The 21,136-nt window shown below is 51.6% G+C and overlaps 1 protein-coding gene across 1 annotated transcript; it reads left to right on the forward strand.

Moving 5' to 3' along the window:
• Window positions 1-14,271: 14,271 nt before the first annotated feature.
• Window positions 14,272-20,710, forward strand: Snn (stannin). Its single transcript, XM_005349317.3, has 2 exons — window positions 14,272-14,398; window positions 19,960-20,710. Exon 2 carries the CDS (start codon window positions 20,047-20,049, stop codon window positions 20,311-20,313), a length of 267 nt encoding a protein of 88 aa, XP_005349374.1. The 5' UTR covers window positions 14,272-14,398; window positions 19,960-20,046; the 3' UTR covers window positions 20,314-20,710.
• Window positions 20,711-21,136: the final 426 nt, after the last annotated feature.

A 21,136-nucleotide genomic window follows, 5' to 3' on the forward strand; every position in this document is an offset into this window, starting at 1 on the left:
GACCAGGCTGGTCTCGAACTCACAGAGATCCACCTGCCTCTGCCTCCCGAGTGCTGGGATTAAAGGCGTGCGCCACCACCGCCCGGCTTTTATGGTAGATTTTAACTTTCTGTTTATCTGAGCAAATCTGGACTCTTGTGTTTTGGGGGAAGTGTGTAGGGTGTCTGGGGTGGTTTCTATATTGTTTGGTTGTTTTGCAAATTACTTTTTTTTAAGGCAGGGTTTCTCTATATAACAGCCCCAACTGTCCTAGAACTTGTTTTGTAGACCAGGTTGGCTTCAAACTCACAGAGATCCATCTGTTTCTGCCTCCCAAGGACTGGAATTAAAGGTGTGTGCCACTATGCAGAGCCCAAATCAAGTTTGGGGGGAGGGGACAGGGGTCCTCACTATGTACGAGACAGACTTGAACTCTGGATAAGTCCCCTGCCTTGGCCTCTCAGTGCCACCACACCTGCGTTTGTGAGAAAGGTCTTACTTTGCAGCTGGGATAGATAGTTAGCCACACTTACGACTTGACACAGCCTAGAGCTCTCCAAGAGGAAAGTCAGAAGAACCGCCTAGAACAGATGGGCCTGCAGGCCGGTCTAACAGGGATTGTCTTGACTGCTGATTGATGGAAGGGGGCTCTGCTCGCTGCGGTTTTTCCGAAGGAAGCTGAGCGGGACGAAAGAGAGCCATTTCTCAGCGCGTCTTCTTCAAGGTCCTGCCCCGACTTCCCTCAGTGATGGACTGTGACCCATCAGTGTAAGCTGAAACAAACCCTTTCCTCCCCTCAGATGCTTTTCATCAGAGCGTTTATACAGCAACAGAAAGAAAATTAGAACAGCATCCGGGCTCACGTGGAATTAAGAACTCCCTGATGCCGGGCGATGGTGGCGCAGGCCTTTAATCCCAGCACTCGGGAGGCAGAGGCAGGCGGATCTCTGTGAGTTCGAGACCAGCCTGGTCTACAGAGCTAGTTCCAGGACAGGCTCCAAAGCCACAGAGAAACCCTGTCTCGAAAAAAAACAAAAAAAAAAAAAAAAAAAAAAAAAAAAAAAAAAAAAAAAAAAAAAAGAACTCCCTGAGTCAGCATCCCCAGTGCTGGAATCATGGCCGTATCGCTCCGCTCCACTCATAGTGTTTAATGGGCTCATTTAGGTGTGGTTCACATCCCATAGGATTCGGTCGGTGGCCATGACTACAGCAAAGTCTGGACCATTACCCACACTCAGGGCACGGCTAGAGAGGCCCTGAACCTGCTTACGGCTTTCCTAAGACGTCTGTCAGTGGGGGCTGCCACCTTCCTGATGCTCCACAAGGGTGGGGTGCCAGGCAGCCTTGAGCTGTCACTGGCACCAGGAGGCACCAGCTGGCCCAGCTTCTAGACACTGCCTTCAGTGCGGTCACGTGACGTGTATCTTTAGTCTGTGGCGCCCACAGGCCTCGCTACGGCTCTCTCAGATCAACCTGTCTGTTTATGTCCTCCTCCTCCAGAGGGAGGGGACGCTGCGTGTGTATTTATAGCCGGAGTGAAGGCTGCTAGCGGGCCTGCGGAGGAAAGGATACGGGAATAGTTCTAGGGTGTCAGGCCCAGCCAGCCCAGAGAGCTGAACTGGGGCAGGTAGAAAAGGAGCTGAGAGTCCCCAGTGCTCCTCCAATCCCTGGAAGGCTTAGCGAGGCCTGGAGTAACTGTGCTGGGAACACTGCCTCCCAAGCCCCGTGGTTTCAACAGACTCGTTCTGAACCTAATGCCCTGCTCTGAAGAAGAGGCTTTAACAGGGGGACTCTGGAGGTCCCATGTCATCCCCACCACTCAGAGCACACAGGAGGTAGGGATCTCACTCATGGTCCTTTTGGAATGCAAGCCCCCTGGAATGCAAGTCCAGCTCAGAGAGCACCAGACCTCAAATGGAGAAGAAAGGAAAGGCCGTGGAAGTGCAGGGGTGAAGCAGGGCAGCAGGGTGAGGGCTTCCTAGCTCTATGGAGAAGAAAGACCCTGGTAGTGGTGGGGAAAGAACACAGTTCTCAAGCCAGAACCCTAGACACCTCTCAGGCCATACTCTCTAGGGCTCTTCTCACTATGAGCCTGGCCTGCTGACTCCCCTCCTCCAGCCCCTTCTCTCACACCTCTGGAGGGATGAGTGCAATTCCTCTGCTCGCGTACACTGGTGGTTCCGTCGCTCACGGGTGTTTGAGGACTGCCTTCTTGGCATTTATTAGGTCCAAACTACGTGAGTCTAGAGGGGACCTCCCTGGTCTAAGTCCATCTCCAGCCCCTGCCACTTCAGAATCTCTCTATCCCTCCCTACAATGACACTATATGGCTCATTTATTCATGTCCTTCCCCTTTGGAAGGGCAGCCATGGTGACTGGAATCTGTCTCCACAACTTGGCATATGCCTCCTAAATGGCTAGGTGGAGATTCAGTGGAACAAGGCTGTGTCTGGGTTAGGTTTCTTGGGAGGAGATCTCCTGAGGGCCCTGGGGGTCTTGACAGATGGTCCCTCGGGCACTGCAAACAGGGAAGGTCACGGTCCAGGAGGGAGTTTGAAACTTGCTGTAATGTATTCTGTGTACACACTCTGTTGTCTGCAGCTCCTGGGTTCAGCTGCTTCCATGTAACCTGGTTCCTGCTTGGCAACTCCCAAGGCAGGAGACAGGATGGGTGAAGTTTCCTGATTGGCAGAAGCTAGAGGTGAAAGGGCACAGCAGAAATGACTGAGCCAGAGAGCCAAGACCTGTCCTGTCCTGCCCATTAACACCCTGGCTGGGCTTATTCACTTCCCCACCGCTCAGCACCCTGCCTGTCCCACTGCCTCTTGAAAGAACTTCCCAAAGGTCCAATAGTCCAGTCACATCACAGGGAGGATGCCTTCTTGGGTGTGGTCAGGCCAGATTGCTAAATACCGATCTACAATTACTAAGCACCCAATCTGGACATCTTGGAGGCAGGTAAATAGCCTCTCAGCCTTGAGACTGAGGCTTGGTGGGGCCACGCTTGCTCTTTCATTTCCCTGGTCCTGTTTGTCTGCTGGCCTGCATCCATTCATTTGCTAGGATAAACAGAGAAACTACTGTCCCTGGTTACCCAGATGGAACTCATGGGCTTTTGTTCTTGAGAGGTTTCAGGGTCTGGTGGGGACCATCGGATAAGGCACATAAAAGTGTGGAGAAAGGGTAGGGTGTGGGCATGCTTCCCTGACTGGAGTCTTGAGTGGAAGGGAGGAGCTAGCAGAGAGAAGCATAGCATCCCAGGCTCATAAGCAGCTTGTGGAAGGGTGGGGAGATGGAGGAGGCGTGGCTGCAGGGGAGGGATGGGGAGAGGGGACATCAGGATGGATGTTGAGGATGAGCTCTGCAGCTTCAGTAGTTTGAGGAGAAACTGGAGACGTGGGGCTGAAACCTGCTCTCGCCGCCTCCTCTCCCCGAGAAGCAGAGCAGCAGTACAGACAGGCTTGGCGGAAGCCCAGGGCAGCACAGGCAGCTCTGAGATGCGCCCCGGGAGCTTCAGTCCACACAAGAGTCATCCCCGTTTTCTTTATTTTCGTGTGTGGTATACTAACGGTCGTGTGTGCACATGTATGTGAAGGCCAAAGGTCAACATGGGATGTCTTCCACTATCCCATTCCACCTAGTTGTTGAGATAGGGTATCTCCCTGGAGCTGAACCTCACTAGTTCAGTAAGACTAGCAGGCCAGTGAGCCCAGAGAATCCCGTCTCTGCTGCCACATCTGGGTTTTTACATGGGTGACAAATACAGACTGCACCCTTGCCCTCTGCATCCTGCCATTCTGGGCACCACCCAGGCAGGACTCTAAGCAATTACTCAGTGGCCAGTGTCCCAAGCCCATGCTGTACATGGAGAAACTAGGGCTCGGAAAAACCGTGCTGAGTCAGTGTCTTGCAGGGCCCACCCCAGCTGAGCAGTCTTGATGGAGGAAGGTCATTGGTTAATTATAATAAAGAAACTGCTTGGCCTCATAGGTTAAAACATAGGTGGGAGGAGTAAACAGAACAGAATGCTGGGAGGAAGAGGAAGTGAGCTCAGACTCGACAGCTCTGCTCTCTGGAGCAGAGACGCCATGCTTTGCTCTCCTGGGCAGATGCGAGAGATGATAGCTCTGCTCTTGCAGACACACGCGATGAAGCTCCGACCCAGGATGGACGTAGGCTAGAATCTTCCTGGTAAGTGCACCTAGCGGTGCTACACAGATGATTAGAAATGGGCTAAATTAATATGTGAGAATTAGCCTAAAAGAGGCTAGATAGAAATGGGCCAAGCAGTGTTTAAATGAATACAGTTTGTGTGTTGTTATTTCAGGGCATAAGCTAGCAGGCAGCCAGGGTGCCGGGGACGCAGCCCTGCTGCTCCAATTACAACACAGTCTGGCCTGAGGCACACGGTGAATTTTCGGGGCCTCTGAGGACACAGAGGGCAGCAGCAGCAGCAGTGGGGCCTGCAGTGACACTTCACATATGTGGTCTGATAATCTCACCTGACCAGATGAGGCCGGCAGTTCTGGGACCCCATCCGGTTACTGCATGGTCACCTGACTATCCACCACCCTGGCTGACAGGAGCCTAACCAGCAGAGCACCGGGCAGGACACCGCATACAGGAGGAAACATCTGCCTGGAGGGCAGAGGGTTCTAGGGCTCTGGGCTGGGGTACACCATCACAGGAATGTGCTGCCCCTCATCTCTAGGCACCTAGGCCAGTAGGAGGGCTACCCTCATTCCAGATACCACTTCACTTCTGGAAGCTTCCTTCCGCCTGAAAACAGGGCCAGCCTCCACCCTTGTCTCCCCAAACAGCCTAGAGCTACCACTGGGACCTGTTGTGCCACCCTCAGTGTCTGATTGAGGGAGCTATTAGTTCTACCTAGTTTGGCTCTTTTCCCAGTAATTTTCCTTAATTATTTAATTTCCTGTTATTTTATGATCTCACATATTTTCATATATATATCACATAAAACTTATATATATCATTAGTCCTTGCTTATATATTTATTATATATTAAACACATTATGCTAATATATTCTATTACATATTAATACTATACGTTATAATACTGTATTAGTCTTTCTTATGACAAGACCTCTCAAACACAGCCATTTGCTAGTACTGAATCCTGAGCTTGACAGTTCTCTGAAGTGAGTAGTTGTGCTGGTTTGAAAGAAAATGGTCCCCATAGGGAGTAGCACTATTAGGAGGGGTGGCTTTGTTGAAGTGGGTGTGGCCTTTTCAGAAGCAGTGTGTCACTGTGGGGATAGAATTTGAGGCCTCCGTTGTTCAAGCTACTCTCAGTATGGCACACAGTTCACTTCCTGCTGCCTGTGAGTCAAGACATAGGGCTCTCAGCTCCTTCTCCAGCACCATGTCTGCCTGCATGCTGCCATGTCCTGCCATGGTGAAAAGGGACTAAACCTCTGAAACTGTAAGCCACCCACAACTGTTTCCTTTATTAGAGTTGCTGTGGTCATGGTGTCTCTTCATAGCAATAGAAACCCTAAGACATCTACTTGTTCACAATGCCATCCACATACCTCAGTTGATCTGGCCACAACTACATAGGGAAACCTGTCTTAAAAAACAGTGTGTGTGTGTGTGTGTGTGTGTGTGTGTGTGTGTGTGTGTGCGCGCGCGCGCTGAACAGATGTGAGGATAGAGCTTAGGGCTAGAGCACTTTCCTCAGTCTTTCCAGACACTGGCTGCAGCTCTAGCACAGAAATAAATAAAGAGATAAGGAGGGAATGAAGGAGCCAGTGAGCTGAACCTGGTGGAGGATGCCTGCAGCCTTAGCACTTAAGAGGCTGAGACAGGAGGATCGAAAGCTTGAGGCCATCTGGGGCTCCTGTCTCCAAAATAAATCAGTTCTTTAGCTAATAAAATATTTTCCTAATCTCTGTCACTTAAAATTGAAGTGACTGTCTTTGGGAAATGACAGCAGGACAGGAATGCTATAGACTTTGATTTCAAAATGAATTGGATCATATTCATTGTGAGTAAGTATCTTCTTTGAAAGAGAAAGATCTAAAATAAAATACAATAAAACACCCACTGTAATGACTTCTATATTAAGATAAAATGACAGCCCCACTCATAGACTTAGAAGTCACGTGTCATAAGTCAAAGCATAATAGCCACCAGGTCACCTCAAATGTATGTGTGCCTGAGCACTGACTCTGCCAACACCAGGGGTGATCCTCCTCCATGCCCCAGGCATTGCTGGGAAGACAGGTCTGGTCTCTTACCCATGCAAGATGAACAAAATACAAAGCGGTCCAGGGAGCACCTCAATGTCTACAGCTTTGTATCCCCATCCTTCTAACCCTCCTATTCACTTCATGGGGTTGCCTTGCCCCTGTTTCAAAATACACTAAAACACAGTCCATACACACTGTCCCCCCAAAACTCCCAGCAACCATTAGTCTGTGGCCAGTCATTCCGTTTTACACATTCTATGCAGATTATTTTGAAGCAAATCTCTAAAAGCATTTCACTTCAAATGTAAGTGTTTGAACAGATTATCTGTAAAAATGCCTGTCTTTAAGATTTTTTAATTGTATGTGTATGAGTATTTGCCTGCATATGTGTGTGCTCCCCCATGCATGCCTATTACCCTCAGAGGTCAGAAGCGGGCACTAGGTTCCCTGGAACTGGAGCTACCATGTGTGCTGGGGACAAGGTACTCCTCAAGAGCAGGGGTCTTCTTAACTGCTGCGCCATCTCCCCAGCCCCAAAGGGGGCCTCCAACTGATGCTTCTGCTCTCTATGGACACCAACCGCATCTGCGCTGTTGATGCATTTGCTCCTGCTGTTGGCCGCAGGGACTGTGTGAATGCGCCTGGGGCTGCACATCTGACAAAAGCAGCAGCTGCACTGGTGCGGGGCTTCCCTGGGTGCACCTCTGAGCAGCGATGTGTGAAAACATGGATTTTTATTTTTATGACCCTGACTCTTCTTCAGTGCATTGCTGATAACAAAAGTCTTTGACTTGATTAACTAAATAAGTGTGTGTGTGTGTGTGTGTGTGTGTGTGTGTGTGTGTGTGTGTGTGTGTTGTGCTGGCTAGTTTTGTGTCAATGACAAACTACAGTCATGTGAGAGATGAGAACTTCAATTAAGAAAATCCTTCCAGGGGCTGGAGAGATGGCTCAGTAGTTAAGAGCTTGCTCTTCAAGAGGATACAGATTCAAGTCCCAGCACCCTCATGGCAGCTCACAACTGTAACTCCAGTTTCAGGGGATATGACACCTTCACATCAACGTACATAAAATAAAAGTTCAACAAGTTATTTTTAAAAAGAAAAAGTACTTTCGTAAGATTGGGCTGCAGATAAGCCTGTAGGGCATTTTCTTAATTAGTGACTTATGGGGAGGGTCCAAGTCATTGTGGGTAGTGTCACCCCTGGGCTGGTGGTCCTGGGTTCTTTCTATAAGAAATCAGGCTGAGCAAGCCATGATGAGCAAGTCAGTGAACAGCATCCTTCATTGCCTCTGCATCAGCTCCTGCCTCCAAGTTCTTGCCCTGTTTATGTTCCTTCAGTGATGAACAGTAATATGGAAGCTTAAGCCAAATAAACCCTTTCCTACCCAACTTGCTTTTGGTCATGGTATTTTATCACAGCAATAGTAACCCTGAATAATATATATATATATAATATATACATACGTGTGTGTATACATACACGTATATATATATACATATACACACACAAATATATAATTAGTGTCCAAATCAGGCCTACATCTTAAGATTGGTTTGTTCCTCAAATCTCTTTGGCATAGCCGGGCGGTGGTGGCGCACGCCTTTAATCCCAGCACTTGGGAGGCAGAGGCAGGCGGATCTCTGAGAGTTCGAGACCAGCCTGGTCTACAAGAGCTAGCTCCAGGACAGGCTCCAAAACCACAGAAAAACCCTGTCTTGAAAAAAACCAAAAAAAATATCTCTTTGGCATAAATTTTAAAATATTTCAGAAGCTTCCCTTGTCCCACTAATACCCACCACATTACTTATCTATATTTAATCCCAACACTCAGGAGGAAGAGGCAAGTGAATCTCTGTGAGTCCAAGTCCAGTTTAATCTACATCTGGAATTAAAGACCAGCCAGGGTTACACAGAGAGACCCTGCCTCAAAAAAATAAGTAGAACTTCTCAGGGTCTGGGGGATGCTCTGTGGGTAAAGCACTTGTTGAGCAAGTGTGAGTACAGGAGTTTGCATCTCCAGATGAACAGGGGGCGGAGACTGTGAGAGACTGCTGCAATCATAAAGGGGAGCACAATGCAGGAAGACACTTGACAGCAACTCGGGCCTCCGCTTGCATGCACACACACAGCTGTGTGTACATACATACACTGTTGGCTACACACGAGAATGTGCATGCACACACCACACACACAAGAATGTGTATCACACCATATACACACACACGCACACACGAGAACATGCATGCACACCACATACACACAGAGACACATGAGAACATGCATGCACACATCACACACACACACACCAGAAACAAAAAATAGACTCTTCCTTTGCCTGTGTGGTTTGGTTCCTCACTTTTAAGGAACAGAATGAGGTGGAGATGATGGACTAGGTCACAAGGCATCCTTGTGTTCTGTTGGGAATTACCCTAGGGAAGTCAGTCACTATGTAGTCAAGACACTGAAGCAGCCCAGCAAAGATCTGAGGCCCACCCATAGCCCAATGAATGAGCCATTTTGGAAGATGTAAGTGCATACGTCTACGTCACCAGAAATGTTGGCACGTGTCGATAATCAAAACACTCTGGACATAGAGGCAGGAAGATTAGAAGTTCAAGGCAAGTTTTGGCTACATGAGATCATGTCTCAAAAAAATTAAAAATTCAAAACTTTTAAAAAGCACATGAGTGTAAAAATCCTGTGGCCAAGCCCAGCATAGCTGCTCCAGGTTTGTGTGTGGAGTCTGTGGAAAGGTCTTGGCCAAGACAGGTATTTACATTTTTTTCTTTTTTTAAAAAAATATTTATTTATTTATTATGTATACAGCATTCCTTCCATGTATACCTGCAGGCCAGAAGAGGGCACCAGATGTCATTACAGATGGTTGTGAGCCACCATGTGGTTGCTGGGAATTGAACTCAGGACCTTTGGAAGAACAGGCAATGCTCTTACCCTCTGAGCCATCTCTCCAGCCCAGGTATCTACATTTTATAGATAAGGGGATTCCAGCTCAGAGAAGGTTAGTGAAATGGCAGTGCTGGGCTGGGCTCTTCCGCAGCTCCTAGTCCTGTATGGGTGTGTCCTCAGTGGTCCACCAGCTCTGGCTACCTCTGGCTTCTCCATCCCCTCTCTGCTGGAGGCTTCAATGCAGACAAGAGGACAGATAAAAGCCCTGAGGTGGGCCTGGGGAACGGCTCCTGCCAGACCTCGAAGCCCAATACGATGGTGGTGTGAACGGGCACGACTGAGCACCGCCCCAAGTCCTCGCATTAGCCTTTCCTGGGGAGCTGTAAGCAAGGCCTACTTGCCTCCGGCATGGGATAGACTGGTTCCCTGCAGGTCCAGCTTGTGAACTAAGGAGTTTATTTAGCTTCCTGACAGAAGCATGGTGGAACTGCGCATAGGAGCGCAGGTGATCACGATCCCCAAATACTTATCACAGAAAAGTCTCAGGGCAGCCTGGATGTGCTTTCCTGTGGCTGCTCAGCTGGGATCTCCCCTCAGGCAACCTCCCATCTTCTCTACACTCTAGCACCTCTGGAGGATCAGGAACAGTCGGGGCAGAATAACATACGTCTGGAAGGGAGGAGCAGGACAGAGTGGCTGGGGCCTCAGATGAGAGTCTAATGATCCTTCCATCTATAAAAGGTCACAGGCCCCTTCTTGAAGGTCTCTTGTGGATAGTAACAAGCTGCTCTGATAAAGATGGCAATGGCTACCGTGCTTGGAGGACGGCAGTCCACCACGCCCAGGGACCCTGGGGAGTCATCGCCTCTGTGATGGGACAGTTGTCTGAGGATGAGGAGGTCTTCTTTTCTTTTCTGTTCTTCCCTTCTCTCCCTCCTTCCTTTCTTTCCTCCTCTTTCCCTTTAGGCAGAGTCTAGAATGGTCCAGAACACTCAGCTCTCCTAGTCTCTGTCTCCTAAGTACAAAGACGACAGGTGTGGGCTAGGATGCCCTCCTGCTCCCATTAGCTAGGGTTCTGGCCTCTGGAGGACAAATGCAGGGCTTAGCGTCCTTTGTGAGGAACATGAGAGAATATAGCCTAGGGCTGCAGGGCAGTCAGCGGAGGCCCACCTAGCATGCGCAAACCCCTGGGTTCCATCTATGTTGGACATCACAGAAACGACGCCCTGTGGTGCATGCCTGTCATCCCAGCACTTGAGCAAGGAGGGGGAAGGTAGCTCATACATGTTTGAACATTCAATGTTTGTTAGCCCTAAATAGTCCTATTGAAAATGGAAGAGCCAGGCACAATGGCACACATCTTTATTCCCAGCACTTGGGAGGCAGAAGGCAAGCTGATCTCTGTGAGTTCGAGGCCAGCCTGGTCTGCAGAGTGAGTTCCAGGACAGCCAGGGCTACACAGAGAAACCCTGTCTTGAAAACAAAGAAAGAAAAAGAAAAGGAAAGGGTGTGTTATTATCAAAAACAAAAAGCAACATCAGGCTCATAAATCAAAGGGAACTGCGACATAAATGCATAGAAAATAACACATTAGCTGGGGAGTGTCAGCCACCTGAAATAGGCTGGCAAGCCTTCTCTCTGGCTCTAAGGGGTTGAACCAGACATAGATAAAGCAACAAAGCCATCAGCCAGTGAGGTACCTCTCCCTGAGAGAGAAACTGTGTTCTTCGGAGCAAGGGAAAGCTCTCTGTGTTCCACAGAGACTCATTCTGGAGAATTCACCAGTGGTTCCCAGTCACCCATCAGGAAACTCCCCTGTGGCCGAGTAATATTCACTTTGTTTTTAAGCCTGAACCGCTCCTGGGAATGCCTGGGAAACAGCTGACCAGCTCAGACTGGTAACCACTGGCTCTACAGAGAGGCCCAGTTGCAGGGTGTCTCCTCTGAGGCTAGTTGAGGACTCCCTACTCGCAGGCCCAGCAAGCCCCTTCTTGTCCCAATGCCTCTGGCACACTGGAGAAGTGGGCAGAGGGCCAGACTGGCCCACAGCAGGCCCAGCTGGGCCCTAGCAAGCCAATAATTATCTTTCTTGTTAATGAAAATCTGAGAACCTCCAGCCAGCTGCACTGGGAAGACCCTGGGTCGGATGTTACCATGAAGGAGGAAGGAACAGAGGAAAAGGGTGCGGGAGCAGAGCAAGACTTCCTGCCTGTTTGTAGGGTAGAAAAAGTCAGGGCACGAGATAAGCAGTTAGGTTCACAGTTACAAGTGCAGGGCTCCCAACGGGCCATGTGGGCTCAACCACAGGCCAGATGCCTGCTGCCTGTCACCTTCAGTAGCTCACAGCCCCTGACTGCTCAAAGTGTGGTTCCCACACGATCAACACTTCCCAGGAGCTCATAGGAAAATCAGAATATCAGACAGGCCCACACTTATAATCCCAGCATTTGGGAGGTAGATCTCTGTAAATTCAAGGACAGCCTGATCTACGTAGTGAGTTGTTACAGGACAGCCAGAGCTATGTAGTGAGACCCTGTCTTGGGAACAAAGACAAACAAATAAAGCAGAGTCTTGGGTTCAAACCAGCTACTGAAGAACCTGTACTGGGACACTCTCTACTGGGTGACTTAGAGGCACGCACTTGTAAGAGCCTTCGTTTCCTCATCTCTGCAATGGGGCTACCTACCTAAAAGTTTACCACTTTTTTTTGAGGCAGGGTTTCATGTAGCCCAGGCTGGCCTCGAACTAACATGCAGCTGAGAATGACTCCCACAAGCTGGGATTACAGGTGTTTGCCACTGTGATCTCTTTATGCAGTGCTGGGGATAGAACCCAGGCTTCCTGCATGCTAGGCAAGCACACTGCTAGCTGAGCCCCATCTCCAGCCTGCCACCTTTAAACTCCCATGCCTACCACTGTTCCCATCAGGGAAGCATTCAGAGCAGTTCTGGGCTCCCGCCACCCACTGCCTTTCTCACCATCTCCAGTACTGGGAAGCATGAGACCCACCATGAAGATGAGGAAGCCATGGCTCACAGAGGTGCAGTCACTGGCCCAAGATCCAAATGGGGACGTCTGTGTCTTCTCTAAGCCTAAACTGTTACTATGATGACCAGGGAGCAAGTAGGAGGTCTCCCCCTGTTCCCAACTCTGAGAGGTCTACCTTGCTGGTGTCCCCATTTTTCAGATGAGGAAAAGTGAGGCACACAGAGCTTGGGCTGCTTTTCCAAAGCCCTCCAGGAAGCAAGTCTAGATTTGAAGCAGGGAGGACCACATCATTTCTGTGTTACACTGCCCACCGCTCAACATGTCCTCTGTCACGTCTCTGTCTCCCTGTTCATCTCCCTGCCAATCCCAGCTCTGGAGTTCTGAGCCGACATCTTCCAGGCTTAGACCACTAATGAGCTCTTGGCCACCTGAGGCCCAAACTGCAGGCACTGGGCTGGCTTGGGGGAAGAACCCTTCCTTCCAGTCTGTACTCCCAGCAGGAGCGCTGAGGACAGCAATGAGAAGAACTATATGCAGGAGCTGCTCAGAACCACCTGGCTCTGGTCTGGAGGCAGCTGGCCCAGAACCCTGCTTCCTTCTGCCTCTGAACCCAGCACACCTCCTCAGCCTGGTCTTCTTCAGGACCTCTCCCCACCCCACTCCTGGAGACAGGAGTGTAGCCTTGGCTTGCCTCTGACTTACAGAGATCCACCTGCCTCTGCCTCCCAACTGTTGGGATTAAAGGTATGCGCCACCACCACCTGGCTCAGTCAATGTATTTTATCAAGAGCCTGCTGTAGCCAGGTGGTGATGGTGCATGCCTTTAATCCCAGCACTCAGGAGACAGAGGAAGTCAGGTTTCTGAGTTCAAGGCCAGGCTGGTCTACAAAGCAAGTCCCAGGATGGCCAGAGCTACACAGTGAGACCTGTCTCAGAAAAACAAAACGACAGAGCCTACTATACACCAACTGTAGACCCATCAGTGGATGGTCCAGTCTTAGTGCTGAAATGGAAACCAAAAGTTAATGAGACCCTTGAAAAACACAATTTCACAATGGACGGGAGAGTGGCGAAATAAAAGCCTCCAGAGCAAGGGCATGGAAGCTGAGATCTGGAAGATGATGTGGAAGAATGTTCAAGATGAAAGAATGGCATGGGCCAAAGATGGGAGGTAAGAAACAGTTTAGTTACCTCAGCTTGTGTCTAGGACATTCTGTGTGAGTCTGAGAAAGAAAGTTAGCAGCCCCTGGCCTCCCAGCTCTCAACCACGTTGTCCCTTCCTATCTTCGGGAGTACCTTGGGCCTCAAAGGTCTTGAGCCTCTTGGGAGTTCCAGGTGGCCACCATGGAGTGTCCTGTCTCTTCCTGGACTCTCTTCTTGGGGGCATTCACCACACCAGCTACCACCTCTGTGTTCCTAGCCAATTATGTCTAGCCTGACATCCTACCTCTGCGAGAGCATCTGGGTAGCATTTAAGACCTTCGGTTCCTAATGTCAAATGAGATGACACATTTTTATTTGGGGTTATTTTGATTTGTTGAGCAGTCTGAACAGAGAATGGTACTTGGTGAAGTCTTAACTAAGAGATTATGTTAAAATAACGCACCCCAGTCCGCAGCTCTGGGGGCAGGGACCTTGTTTGTCTGGCTTATGGCTGACTTGTGGCTCAGCAAGATACGTGATCCGTGCAGATAGGTGGGTGGATGAATGTATGGCTAGATGATGATGAAATTAACCAAAAAAAAAAAAAAAAAAAACGGCCAGCTTCTTTCCAAAGCACAGTCATTCAACTCTGCCCGTGCCTGCAACTTTGGGGCTGTGTGCCACTCACACCTGTTGCGTGCCTCAGTTTCCCTTCTGTCATTGTGCTGAGACTACGCTCAAAGAAAGAGGATGCCAGGAGCAAGCCCAGTACCGCCGGCACCCAAAAGGCGCACACGGAAGCCCAGCCACCCACCGCCCGCCCCAGCTCCGGCACCCGCTAGCCGCCCAGCATCCTCCCTCATCCCCTTCGCAGCTAACGCTCCCCGCCCCGCTTACCCCAAACCCACGCACCGCGCCCCACCCCCAACGCGTGTGATTCCACCTCCCCCGTCTCGTCCCGCCCCGTCGACCCAGCGCAATCTCCCGTTGGCCGTATCGGAGCATCCCGCCCCCGGCCTGGGCGGAGCCGAAGCACCCAGCCCGCCGCAGATCTGGCTCTGGCGTCTGGCTAGTGCGCGGCGGCCCGACCCGGCTAGTGTGCGGGCGGAGCCGGGCGGCGAGGCTGCTGCTGGCGGATCGTGCCGGACTGCGGGCCGCGACATGGTGAGCAGGACCGGGCAGGGCGGCCGGATAAGGGGGAAGGATTGCGCCGGTTGAGCCGGGGTGCGGCGCTGGCGGGTCGGCTCCGCGGACGCCGGGCGCGGGCGGGGGCTCTTTGTCCTCGGCGGTGCGGTCGGGACAAAGGAGGCGGTGGGGGGGGGGGCGGAGGCTGCTCGGCGGGGCGTCTGTTCCTCTCGGCTACCCGCGGTTCTGCTCCCTGCGCGGATCCTCCGGGCTGCCCCGAACACTCACTCTTAGCACCGACAGGATTCCTGGCAGCGTCCCAGAGTGGTCAAGATGGGATCATGGGGGATGGGAGCCCAAGGAACATCTGGCGTCCGTTTCTTCGGTGGGGAAACTGAGGCCGAGCCGCAGCGTTTGTTCCCGATCCGGCTGGCAGTGATTGCGCGGTGTGGGCTGGTCCGTCCTGGTCCTCCCCCCCCCCCCCGCAAAAAGAAAATCCGGGTCAGGAGGACTTGATTTTTCTCTTCAGCTGTCGTTTCTTTCTCTGCTGTCGCCCCCTGAACGGGCCCCTGCTTCCCTCACGCTTCGCCTTGCTCCTTCTGTAGAGTGGGGGAGACTCGGCGTCGCCTGGCACAGCGCCTGTACGCCGCCCGCGCTTTGCACGCGGGAGCTGCTGGGGTGCTTGCCATCAGTGTCTAGTCCTCGGCCCAGGTCACCTAGACTAGCTCCTAGGAGGGGTCAGACACCGATTCAGTGCCCTCAGCCTCCAGAAGGGAGACAGGTCAGGTAGATGACGTTTTAGAATCAGGTTTGAAATCGTTAATTTAGGATCCAGACTGCTAGGATTGAATAACCGCAGATCCACTTTTAAGATGTGTGACCTTGGGCTGCTGACTTAACTTCTCTAAGCTGTATTTATTTGTCAAGTGGGAAGAGTAACACCTCGACTCTAGGATTGTTTTGAGGCAGAAATTTTGGGGAGATCTACTGAGATGTTGAGCTCAAGAGTTCGACACCAAGGAACTTTTTCAGGATCTACTGTTATATCACTCCCAAAGTTGTATGGCCAAACGGGATCCTGAAGAGTGCGGGCAAGGGACTTACACAGGAGGGCCAGGACTCAGGCCTGGACTGTGAGACCGCAGCTGACCTTGGGGCAGTCCCTGGAACTCCTCAGTCCTCCTAGCTTCCTCTTCTGCCTTGAGGTCTGGCAGTGAGCTGGCTCCAGGAGCAGGTTTCTCTTCTAGAATGGGGGGGGGGGGTGGCAGTAGACACAGCCATGCTGGATGTTAGCTCTCCTTCGGATGCTGTTATCCTTATCTAAGCTCTTGGACAGCAGAAGCCCTCGGTGATGGTGCCTCTTGGAGTATGGCAGAACAGAACCTGCGGCAGGAAATACTTCTGGCCTGGGGTCCCCAAAGAGGAGACTTGGCAGGTGGCTTTGTTGGAGGGTAGGACAGTGCTGGAAGCTCCTGAGCATTAAAAACATTAAAAAAAAAATTTTTTTAGCTGGCCCTAAAAACAGGGCAGTGTTTCTGGCTCCCTTGGAGTGCCCCAGGAGGTAGAGGCTTAAGGTGAGGTGGCAGAGCTGAGTCCAGCAGCACTGAGTGAGGAGCAGGCAGTGGGGTGTCCTCAGAGAAGAGGTCATTTGTGACATTGGGTCCAGGCCAGACTCTGTGCCTTGGGGTGCAAGGGTCACAGAAGGAAAAGGAGGTCATTGGGAACAGTTCGTGAGGTAGAGAGGGTGGACCCTCTGGGATTTGAGCATGAATAATGGGATGAAGGGTGAGTTTGGGGATCCCATGAAGAGGAGGTAGGGGTAACAGAGGCCCTCACCACGAAGATCTAGAGGAGAGTCTGAATTTTAGGAGACCCCTGCCCAGAGTGCACTGTGTTATTTTGAGACCCGTGTGCTCTGGGTCTTGAGAAACCAGACTCAGCAATTCTCAAGCATTGCAAACTGGGGTGGCTGTGGATTGCCCAGGCCCATCTGACCAGAGCTCACCTGGAAGTTGTCACTGCTGTTGCTTCCAACAAGGACATGGTGTGTGGTGTGACCTGTGCTCTAGATGACCCTGAGCCTCAGTTTCCGCATCTGCAGAGTAGGATAATCAGGGTAGTAAAGAGGAGATGAGGTGGATTGGGGGAGGGTGTGATGGCTCTGAGGTGGTCCTGGGATTGTCCTCAACTGGGCTGCATTATGCCCAGACCCACGGGCCTCGGTGGATGAGTGGAGCTCAGTGGTGTGCAGAGGGGTGTACTAGCCAGTTGCAGGGTGTCCCAGCTTCCTCTGGACTCTGCTTCTCTGCTGCCGCCCTTCCCTATCCCAAGCATGGACAGTTTGCCTGGTAGTTCTTAATTTGTAGGTCATGACTCTTGGGGTTCGAATGGCCCTTCCATGGGGATCACCTAAGACCATATTCACATTACAATCTATAACAATGGCAAACTTAAGTTTTGAAGTAGCGATGAAAATAATTTTATGGTTGTTATCCACAACATGAGGATCACAGCATTGGGAAGGTTGAGAACCACTAAGTTAGCTGTTTCTGTTTGGGCTCAGACCTGTTAGGCAGCAGTGCCATGCCTGAACTTGGCTTATATCCTCTTTTTTCAAAGACTGTTGGCAGCATGGGGACCTGTGTTTAGGAACCTGGGAGTAGTCTGGAGTTAGGGAGTTGGCTCAGACTAGTGTGTTCTGATTGGTCCCCAGGTCTGGAACCACGCAGCCAGCCTTTCCTGAGTACCCACTGTGTGTCACGTGCCATCCACAGTGGAGCATGACCGTGAACGTGAGGGACAGTAACCTTTTCTTAGACCCTCTAGAGGCCACAGGCCAGGAAGTAACAGCCAGGGAAATAATCCCTAAACCAGGAAACTGCAGATAACAGAGAACTGAGACAAGACTGGGGTGCAGGGGGTGCAGGCTGGGCTGTGTGGGAAGAGGCACCCCAAGGGTCATCTCTGGAAAAGTTCCCAGTTCAGTACTAAGGGAGGAGGCAACGGCAGGACAGTTTAGGAGGCATGAGTGGTAGCCACGCTTCCAGCAGAGGGTGAGGCAACCTTAAGAGTCCCCCCTTCTGAGGCCACAATGACAGGTTTGGGATTACTTCTCAGGAAACATTTGGTAAATGAACAAAAAAAGAGGCCCATCAGGGCTAGGTAGAGGCCACAGGCCAGGCATGGCCAGCCCGGTCACGAGTCTTTATGCTCAGAGGTCAGAGCCATATAGCTGACTGTCTACCTCCAGACCTGGGGCAGGCATAGACAGGAGTCTGCAGTCGTCCTTGCTCTCCTGGGGTCTCTCTGGGCTGCAGCTGCTTGGCCTCAGTTTCCTCATTCCTCCCAGGACAGCTGTTTCCCTCAGATCCCGGTACCATTGTTTGATTTTTCCACTTGCTATCCCAGAACCATCCCAGACCCCAAACACACACTTCCCCTTCCTGTCCAGAAGACAACGCGAGGAAAGGCAGGTGGAGGCAGAACCATGGGTGTCCTGTGTGGTCTGGCTGCGTGGGCGGGGGGAACTGATGTTGACAGGGTAGGTATTAGGCTAAGGAGCAAGCAGAGCACTCTTGGGACATGCAGCTCTGGAGATGAGGGAAGGCCAGGAGCTAGGTCGCCATGCCAGGGGAGGGAGCTTCCCTGGCCTTCTAGTTGGAGAGGCTTCTTTCCCGGAGTTGGTGTAAACTGAGTCAGAGTTTCTTCCTCCACTTCCATGTGGGTGCCATTTGGGGCCAGGCTGTTCTCCATTGAGGCTTTGGGAACTGTCCTCTACCTTAAAAAGGGCCGAGCAGATGTCAAGTGCACGGTTGCCCCCAGTTGAGACCTAGTGATCAAAAGTCAGGGAATGGGTCATCCTGGGCAGAAGGAACTGGGCTCTGGGAGATCCTGGAGGGCACAAGGCTGGGGAGCTCTGAGCAGGAATGGGGACACTGTCAGTCACTATAAGTACTTGAGCACATCCTGTGTGCTCTGACTGCAAGAGTGGACAAGGAGCCAGCTAAGTGGGACCCCCTGCAGCTCAGACTTAGGAGACCACAAGGTTGAGAGACCCAAGGGTGCTGCCCCTCCCTGCCTGGAGCTTTCCTGTAGAGTCGGCACAGGTGACGAGGGTGGCACTCTGGGGCATTGATTTGGCTGCCTGTGACCTTCAGGGTCAGCCCTGGCAGCCTCCTTGGTTGAGTGAGAGTCATTAAAGGGATTATTGCTCCAGGTTGCAGCAAGTCCCATCCTGTTTGGAGGGAGAATCTTCCTGTACTGTCTACCTGAGGACATGGAGGGGAAGACTTTGAACATTCAGGTCTTACTCAGTGTAGGTTGTGCCTGGCCTGTGCAGACATTCCTGGCATCTTCATTTCTGGAACCACACTGATGTTCATTAGTGATTGGCATTAGTAAGAAAGTGAGGAACCCCGAGACACTGGAACAATCTGCTGCATTCGGTAGCTGGAAGGCCATAATGGCAAAGCCCTGAGCCTGGGAGGTGGTGGCGGGCTGGGCTTTGGGGTACTGCCTAGAGTAAGCCCTGGAGGTTTGAGAGGGAGACTGGGGCAGATTCTACCATGTATCCCACTGCCTCCTTCTCCTTTGCACTTGAAACTTGTCTACAGATGAGGACTGGGCTCTGTGACGTGGAGAACCCAGGTGGCTCTCCCTTCTGCCTTCAGAGCCTAGCAGTACTGTCCCCCTACCGTGAATGCCCTGTCCTGCCAGTGTGGCCTCCCTGAAGCTCACCCACCCATCCAGTTAGCATCACAGCACCTGGTCCCTTGTGCATCTGATGTCACCATACTTGGACAGACATTTAGGGGTGTCGACCTCTTGGTGATTTGGCTCCTGTACCAGATGCCAAGTTATGTACAGTCAGAAGCCAGCTACCCCATCCCTCCTGCCTCCCCTGAAGCTTTCCCCAGTACCCATGTCTTCCAGGACTTCCTTTACTTTTGCTTGCCCGCCCTACATCCACGGGCTTCCTGAGAACCAGGGTCTTCAAGATCCTTGCTCCATAGGGTGAAAGCTGTTGGCTCAGACCCTGGAGACCTTGAAGGTTGAGACATTATGTGTTACCTGACCACCCCCACCCCCACAGGAGCTGAGGCTCTTTCTCTACTTTTGGATCCTTCCTCTCTAGCTTCCTGGACACATACTGGTATCTTCTAGAGTGTCCACCTCCAGCTAGGTGTGGTAGCACAGGCCTGTGATCCTAAGGCTCTGGAGGCTAAAGCCAGAGAATCATGAGTTTGAGATAGCCTGGGCTACAGAGTGAGACTTTCTTAAAGACAAACAAAAAAACAACGTATGCCTTCAACAGAAGATCCAGATTAGTGGCCAGTCCTTTTGCAGCCTCTGACAACTGTCAAGGTGCCCAGTTCCCCTCCCATCAGAGTGACTGACTGATAGCGGAAGCACCTGGTTGTCAGGAGTAGTTGGGGGAAGTAGGGTGGGTGAGCATCTGGGCAGACACAGTCGAAAGGCAACCCCACGCTTATCACCGGGTTGAGCTCAAGAACTTAAAAACAGACCCCAGCAAGGGCCAGCTGGGTGGCTGAGTTCCCTGCCAAGCTCCTGGTATAGTCTTTCCTGGCTTTGTCTTTCAGGATTGTACTGTGCAGCCCAAATTCCAGCCTCGTTGAGCCAGCCACACCAAGAGCTTTCCACCAGAAGAGCCCTTCCAAGTACTGACCATGTCTATCATGGACCACAGCCCCACTACAGGGGTGGTCACGGTCATTGTCATCCTCATCGCCATTGCTGCCCTGGGGGCCTTGATCCTGGGCTGCTGGTGCTACCTGCGGCTGCAGCGCATCAGCCAGTCGGAGGACGAGGAGAGCATCGTGGGTGATGGCGAGACAAAGGAGCCCTTTCTCCTAGTGCAGTACTCTGCCAAGGGGCCATGTGTGGAAAGAAAGACCAAGTTGATGACCGCCAATGGTCCAGAAGTGCATGGCTGAGCTGGGCTGTGAAGGCCCTGGTTCCGTTTGCAGCCAGCCCAGAAGCACTGAGAGGGCCGAAGCAGACATGATGGATGCTGTGTGAGAGAGGTTGACACTTGCTGGCATGGTCTCTTCGGGCTTCATCATCGCATGCACTGACTTGCGGGTCCCGGCTGTCCTGGCATTCCCCCTCAGCCTCCTGGTGGGGCTGCCCATTGCAGGCAGTGGGCAGGCCTGACCTTGCTGGGGCTCATGGCCCCTTAGCGCTTTTGTTACTTGAATGTTTTAGCTGAGCCTGTTTTTGATGGAGCTACTACTGTAATGCGTGAACTAACCAACCTGTGAACTGTAAATAGGCCCAGAAGCACGTGCTTAAGCCTTTTTGCTGATTTTTAAAATTACCACATAGAGCCCATGGGACTGGCTTGATGACTGTACTCGTGGTGAGCTACGGCAGCATGACCATGGAGGGTCTTTGACTGGTCAGGCCCCAGTTGCCCTTGGCAGGTCTCACTGAGGTCTGATCTGTGTGTATGGAAAGGAAGTGAAAGGCTAAGCAGCTGGGGTGCTGGGGTGATTTCTGCTTGGTTAGTAATGAGTCGAAGAAAAACCACACCCCTCCCTTTGGAGAGCTTCAGCTTTGTTACGTAGCAGTGTGTGCAGATGGCAGTCACTGCAAGGAAGCTGCTGTACTTGTTTTGAAGCCTATGACGGACAAGTCCCTATGAGTCCTGAGGGCTGCCAGGCAGCTTAGCGGAGCAGTGTCTTGCCCTTTGGTCTTGAGCATGCCCTTCAGCACAGGCCTTGCAGAAACACCAGAGCCTGCGGCGGCTACTTGAAG

Source organism: Microtus ochrogaster, chromosome 7, assembly GCF_000317375.1.
Source record: "Microtus ochrogaster isolate Prairie Vole_2 chromosome 7, MicOch1.0, whole genome shotgun sequence".
Classification (NCBI taxonomy): Eukaryota; Metazoa; Chordata; class Mammalia; order Rodentia; family Cricetidae; genus Microtus; species Microtus ochrogaster.

Coding starts and splice junctions, on each gene's coding strand:
- Snn (XM_005349317.3), top strand. CDS start 20,047: ATGTCTATCATGGACCACAGCCCCACTACAGGGGTGGTCACGGTCATT.